Below are 7429 nucleotides of genomic sequence, written 5' to 3'. Positions count from 1 at the left end.
TCAACTCTTATTAGCTTGATAATCTTAATTAGTTGTTTTTCCTAGTATGCAAGCAATGAATAGGTTCCTAATTAACAAGATTAATCATGCTTTTCATTAAATACGGAGTATAACCTTTCAAAATTCCTAAGCTTATCTAAAGGATCTTACGGACTTTACTAGCTTAGTCTAGAATCTAACTTATCTCAATTCATTGCATTTGATCTGATCTTATTTTGTACTTATCCAAATTATGAACTTAGTTTTTATAAATAAAATAAATTTGGTTGCTTTTTTTTCAAAAAAAAAATAGTTTCTTTAGTTATGATAAATCCTTTTTTTTTTTTTAAATTTTTATTTATCTTATTTATTTATTTATTTATTCATTTTTGATAAGATATTAGTTTGATAAATCTTATTTGAGCTTTAAGTACATATACTTTATTGTTGCCCTAGACTATTCAAAACTCATTTGCTACGAGTATCTTTGATCAACTGATCTTATTGGTTGGAAACTTAATTTGTGTGCTTACGAACATCATCATCATTATTTAATAATCCATCTTTGACCAACTTACACATAATAATCCCAAATTTTAATTATTATTTAATGAACCAAAATTTAGGGTATTTGTTTTTTCTAGCCATAAAATTAAGGTGTGGGGCCACATGCAAGACCATTGACGATGAAAAGTCATAGAGGTCTTGCGAACTTGGTACCAACGTAGTAATACAGTCAACTTAAGTGGCGTATTTTTAGGATAAGACATCATTGTTATCAATTTTAGTTACTAACATCTAACTGACTTTGTTAAAGATTAGCTTCATAAGTTGGAGATAAATGTACGAATGGTTTAGGGCCTGCTCTCATTGACTGAACTGAACTCAGCTGAACTGAACTGAACTCAGCTAAACTGAACTCAACTGAAATGAATATTTTATAAGAGAAGAAAATTAGGAGCTAAACTGAACTGAACTGAATTTCAACTTAAGAGAACAGACCCTTAGTATGTTTGACGTGTTATGGGCTTTATCTTTAATTAATCATGTTCAAGGTTCAACTACAAAGTTTGTTTAATTTTTTTTATTATTATTTTTTATGATTTTATTATTGTTATTATTATTATTATTATTATTATTATTATTATTATTATTATTATTATTATTATTATTATTATTATTATTATTATTATTATTATATCTAGAATTATGTTATTCATTGTCAAATGGCATTAAAATGTGAATTTTTGTGTACGCTGCTTAATTCTTATACCTAAGCTAAGAATCATGTCGTTTTATTTTTAAGTAAACTAGATGAAGCCCGTGCAATGCACGTTTTTTTTATGAGCTAAAATTTATTATATATTTAGATAAAATTTCTAATATTAAAAAATAATATTTAATATTTAATTAATTTAAACTTAAAAATCTCATTCGCCAATTTTGCTTACGTGGAATTTGAATTATTTAATTCTAAAAGAAATTAATAATCTTTTATTTAATTGGCTACTACTAAGATTTATAATCCTACATGGCGCGCCGAGAAAGTTAGATCCTACGTGACTCTCTAAAAACTCGGGAAAAACTCCCCTTTATATATAGATATTAGATAGATTAGATAAATTAGTATTTTCTAATTTATACAACTGTTTCAAGGTGTGAGTCATTTTTTAATTATAGAATTTAAGAATATTTCTAGCGGTGATATGGATAATGAATATGTTATCAGCAATGATTTGAAATAGGTCAATAATTGGTATCATTCGAAATATTTTAAATTATGCCGCTTCAAATAACGTAAACAGCTTGGACTATTTTAGTCAACCAACCCAACCAACCAATTCGACAGATCTACTCATATCTCATAATCATCCATCACATTAATCCAATGTTAAAGCAGGCAAAAAAGATAATTTCTTTCTATATAAGTCAAAGTTTAAAACAAGGATCATTTCATCCATATTCTAACAATCTTTTTTATCCTTGATGATTATCTTATCTTTTTACTTATAATAGGTTTTATCTTTCAAAAGAAAGAGCCAGAATAAATTACGGAGTTAAAATCCAAACAAAAAAATATTCGTAAGTGGGACCTATATATATATATTCTATTAAACCTCCCCATTTTTTTTTTAATCTCACATAAACCTTTAACACCATAAAAGCAAAAAAATAAAATTCTTTAAGGTCGATTCTTCAAACTTGTAGCCTCAAAATGGCTAAAAACTCTCATTTCATTATTTTGTGTTTAACTCTGTTTTCTTTGAGTTTAATAAATTCAATTACAGCAACAAATAATGAAGAATCTCAAATTTTAAATCACCAACATCAAAAAAATCACTCAAAAAGTAAGCCTGAAATTGGGGTTTATGAGCTGAAGAAGGGAAATATCTCTGTTAAGGTCACTAATTATGGTGCTACTATTATGTCCGTCATTCTTCCTGACAAAAATGGTAATTTTTCTTATTTTCAACGTTATTTATTTTTGTTTTCATGATTTTTTTTTAATTGAGGTTTTCAAGAAGTGCTTTTTCTTTCTTGTTTGGGTATGCATTGTTTTGGGTTGTGCTGTTTTTGATATGTACGAAGAGTCGTAAAAGACAATGATGTATACGAAATTTAATGATTCCGATCCTTCGTGAATTTGGTTGGGTTTTCTAAGTCGATTTTATCTTGCATTGTGAGAGTTTAATTTGTTTTACAATTGTTTTGTAAGTGGTATAATTTCTATTTTTGGTTGTGAAATTTATGAAGTGTTGTCGTATTGGTAAGAAGAGAGGAAATTTTGGTATTTGTATTTGTTATCTTGGTTTTCTAGTTGCATTGGTATCCTGGTTGTCCACCTTGACAAATACTGAAAATAATCAATGGAAAAAAAAAATGAAAATTGGATATTAGTATTATTACTCTATCCGTCTTTAAAAGTTCATTAGAGCCGAGAGAGTATATACAATAAATTTACTCCATCCGTCTTTGAAAGTTCACTATTTAGAGGCGAGAGAGTATACAATTTGTATATTTAATTTTGTTTCTATTGACACATAAAATACGAGTATTAAAATAGAATTAAATTAAGATTTTAGAAACAAATTATTTTGTTGGTCATATAATTTTGATGTAAACCCTTCCATATAAGCATTAAAAATAAATGTAAATCATGTAATGATTTTTATTTTTTTTATCTATTTTGTAAAAATTTTGGTGATATGAAATCATGTGTTGATTAGTTCTATTAATGTTTGATTCACTATTATATTAATATTTATACTTTTCAATTCAAATATTGATACTCTTTATTTATCTCTAATTATTATAAATACAGGGAAGCTGGCTGATGTGGTTCTCGGTTATGACTCGCCAAAGGACTATGTGGTACGTTTATTATTCACCCAAATCATATTTTCTCAAAATAAATCAAGTTTGTTTTTTTCAACTCACAGGCCTTCAAATTGATTTTTTTTAAGGCTTATAAATGGAGATTTGGAATTTCTACAATGACCATGTTTTGGCCATTGAGCAAGTGTGTGAATTTATTAGTCCTTGTCGATTTAAACATACAAAATATTAATTAAAAATAAGTTAAAGTATAATAATTTATCTTTCAAAAAAAAAAAAAAAAAAAAAATAAAGTATAACAAGGAGTATTTGGAATAGTGGCAAAGTTTGTAAATAAAATTGATATCAGACTCTTATGTGAGAAACTCTAAAGATGGGGATTCCTTCCACGGAGTACATTCTCAAAGGGCCTAGCCTGTTAAGTTGGACCGAGTTTAGTTATGTCGCATGTGCGGATATTAGTCTCAATAGTGTATAGCTCCTTGACTATTATTAAAATTAAAGTGCGTCAAATAATAAGAGATAGATGGGGTATCGTCTTTATTAAACCATGGACCCATTGGAAAAGAGATCTTGAGAGCAATGATTTGGGCGTGAGAACCTGACATGATTTCTTTGCATCTTTGCACGTTGGTTTACTTGGCTAAATTACGTTGTAATTTACAACTTTGCACGTAATTTGCTTGGTATATATTAGATGTATATTTTTGTCTTTTTATTTTCTTAACTAAACAACACTTTTTCAAAATATTGTTCTTAATTCTTATGCATTACCACATTTTATTGCCAAGCCCACCAAATTAAAAATTAAAGAAATACCCGTCAAAAGAAAAAATATAATAATTATTAAAGAAATAAAAGGCAGATTATGAATATTTAACCAAGTCTAACTAATATTTTGTATGTAATTTATTATAGTATATTTATCTTTATTTTTCTCGTGATTTGTGACTTAACTTTCGTAAGTATAAAATATTGTACTCCGTATGTTATAGTGTACGAGTACTCCTCATCCTTGTGCATTTTAAAAGGGTCAATTTGTTGTATTGAGAACTTGATTGTGCCTTAAACAATTTATGTGACTGGGAATATTGTGTTTCCCAATCAAGTGTACAATAATGAAACCAAATTGGCAAATATTGATTTTTTTGTGATCCTCTTGAAAATTCAAGGTCTTAGTTACTTGAACGTTGTGCCGACATAATTTAATATAGGAGTTGCGTTTAGTAATTTTTTTTTTTTTTTTTTTTATGTTTTTTCTATTTTTATTGACAACATCTATATGTAATTAATTATAATTTGATCTTCTAACATGCAATCACTAAAATATGATTGAATTTTCTAACATGCTCTTCTCAGTTCTCACCAAGGGTGGGATAGGCATAACCTAACCTATTTCGAGGATAGGCTCCATCATAGTATGACCCAGCTTTGTTGGATCGGTGATAGTTAGATTATGACCCATCATCGAACCACAAACTGGCTGCCCAACCCAATTACCCCGATTAATTTATACTCAATTGACAATGAAGTAGCCCTTAATCCCTTATGGATCAGCCCACCACTTAGCCTGGTTACTCTATTAACCAGTCTCCATCCCACCCCACCTAGTGTACCTAAAAGACCGTAATACTGCGTATGTGTTAAAGATATGAGACCTAATCAATAATATCATTGTTAGAGATATCAGTCCTATATAAATATTAGGACAACACATTAACTGGAAAGTAAGAAGATTTTGTTGGTTAGCCAAGAGTCCAAGACCAACTGCATATTTTATGGTTGATACTCTTGCAGCTCTGCATGTGTACAGCACATTAATCACATGCATTGGAGCAACAAGAAGTTAGATGTTTTTGATACTACAATATAATTAATCGTGTTCCTTTGTCCACATTGTTGTCGCATTATTTAAGAATTCAGACTTGCATAGGTGAACTATGTGTTAAAACTAAAATCCAACTATTTATGAAGTATATGAAGCTGTTAGCTGTACTCGTTTTATGTATATACTAAAAACTCAGAATGTATTTATGTAGATTATGAATAAATACTTGATAGTAGTTCTTAATGAACTTCTGCTTTTAAAACAACAGTACATCAGACCTCATGTAACTCTGATTAATTGTTCGAATATATCAGATAACCCCGTACTCAAAACATATGAATGTTGCATTTTAGACTAGCGAAAAATTGATCTAGTTCAAGGACAGCTGCGTGTTGAAACAGAACACAGTAGCCAGTGAACAAAAATAAACATCCTGATATTTCATAAGATATTTCGAGTTGACATTGTTGAAATCTTGGATCAGCCATTGTATTGTTGTGGCAGATGTTTTTAGTTGTTTGGGTGTAGAATGAGGGTGTTCAATTTCAAGAACTTTCACTTTGCATTGTAGGAATTGTCTCATTGAAGCCGCGTAAAATTTGCAGAGAAAGCTGTATCATTTGTCTGATAATTTTTTTTTTCTTAATACAGAATGACAAAACATACTTTGGTGCTCTTGTTGGCCGAGTTGCTAACAGAATTGGTGGTGCAAAATACACGTACGAAGGGGTTACCTACAAACTTGTTCCAAATGAGGGGAAAAACATTCTTCATGGTAAAACAGCCTTCTCTGTTCAATAAAAATACAGCTCATCTATATATTATTGTATTGTTAAGTTATGCCAAAACGAAAACTTACGCTGTATTTCAGCTTCATTTACATTTTCTCATTGTTACAGGTGGCCCTAAAGGATTCAGTACCGTCGTCTGGGGGGTAGATCAGTACTACCCGAAAGCTCCTTCTCCATATATTAGGTTCAGTTACTTCAGTAAAGACGGGGAAGAAGGTTAGTCGTTAGCATTTCCATCATTTTTAAAATAGCTTAAGATATGTAGGTTAACTGATTAAAGACTTTGATTGGATGGTTTATGCTTAAGACATTCAACATTATATCGGTTTGGAGCAGTCTTGTTTTTTTACATATGTAACGTAAATGGTACCACGAAAACTTGCAGGTTTCCCAGGTAATCTCAAGGTAAAAGTGGCATACAAGATTGTTGATGGAAAGCATCTGTCTGTCTCGATGACAGCAAAAGCTTTGGACAAGGCGACTCCAGTTAATCTAGCCCAACATACATATTGGAACCTTGGAGGCCACAACAGCGGCAACATTCTAGCAAACGATGTTCAAATCTTTGGTTCCCAAATCACTCCTGTTAATGATCAACTCATCCCAACTGGCAAGCTCGAGAAAGTTCAGGGAACACCATATGATTTCCTCAAATCCCATGCTGTAGGAAGCAAGATTAACGAGCTTCCAAACGGATATGACATAAATTATGCTCTTGACATTTCTAAGAAAACAGGACCTATGAATCGAGTTGCTATCGTAAAGGAAAAGAAGTCAGGAAGGGTGATGGAGTTGTGGGCAAACAAGCCTGGAGTACAGTTCTATACCGGGAATTTGTTGAAGCATGAGAAAGGTAAAGGAGGAGCCGTATATGGACCTCATGCTGGTTTGGCTTTGGAGACTCAGGCGTTCCCTGATGCAGTGAATCACCCGAATTTCCCATCAATAATGGTTTCCCCTTGTGAACATTACAAGCATCATATGCTATACAAGTTTTCAACCACTAATTAATAATCAATAATGGTTCATGTCTTACAGTGTAACTGTGTTTTTTAATTACGAATTCCTGAGCTGGGTGCCTAATGTTCATTTTGATAGGCCATTTTATTCTCCCTTCAATAAAATTGGCATTTCTAATAAAGTTCATCCCTGCATATTTTAATTTTGGTGAGGCCGAAAATAATTTGATTTCACGTATATCTTGCAAAACTATCACAGCCCTGAAGTTCAAAGACGATGTTGAGGCAACAGTAGAGCTGTCAATTCGGGTAAATGGGTCGGGTTTGAGTCGGGTTTGTGTGGGTTGGGTCACTATCTTAGCTTATCTCAAACTCACTCGCGTTGGGATTTAGGTATAGGCTAGACATGTAATCTCAGAAGTCACATAAAAGCCCAACAAAATTATTCCATAAAAGCATTACCTTAACATACCCACTAGGAGTTAATTGAATGAGACTACTAATAAAAAATCAACACTATTATTGTACAACTATTA

The 7429-nt window shown here is 31.1% G+C and overlaps 1 protein-coding gene across 1 annotated transcript; it reads left to right on the top strand.

Moving 5' to 3' along the window:
- Positions 1-2107: 2107 nt before the first annotated feature.
- On the top strand, positions 2108-7088 carry LOC145595407 (uncharacterized). Its single transcript, XM_081651814.1, has 5 exons — positions 2108-2432; positions 3302-3351; positions 5795-5918; positions 6043-6150; positions 6320-7088. The coding sequence occupies exons 1-5, from the start codon at positions 2195-2197 to the stop codon at positions 6943-6945; spliced, it is 1146 nt and encodes a 381-aa protein (XP_081507940.1). The 5' UTR covers positions 2108-2194; the 3' UTR covers positions 6946-7088.
- The last annotated feature ends 341 nt before the right edge of the window (positions 7089-7429 follow it).

This window comes from Chenopodium album, chromosome 19 (assembly GCF_948465745.1).
Source record: "Chenopodium album chromosome 19, dcCheAlbu1.1, whole genome shotgun sequence".
In the NCBI taxonomy this organism is placed as follows: domain Eukaryota; kingdom Viridiplantae; phylum Streptophyta; class Magnoliopsida; order Caryophyllales; family Amaranthaceae; genus Chenopodium; species Chenopodium album.
Note: the sequence above shows the minus strand (reverse complement) of the source record. Positions and strands in the feature narration are given on the sequence as shown.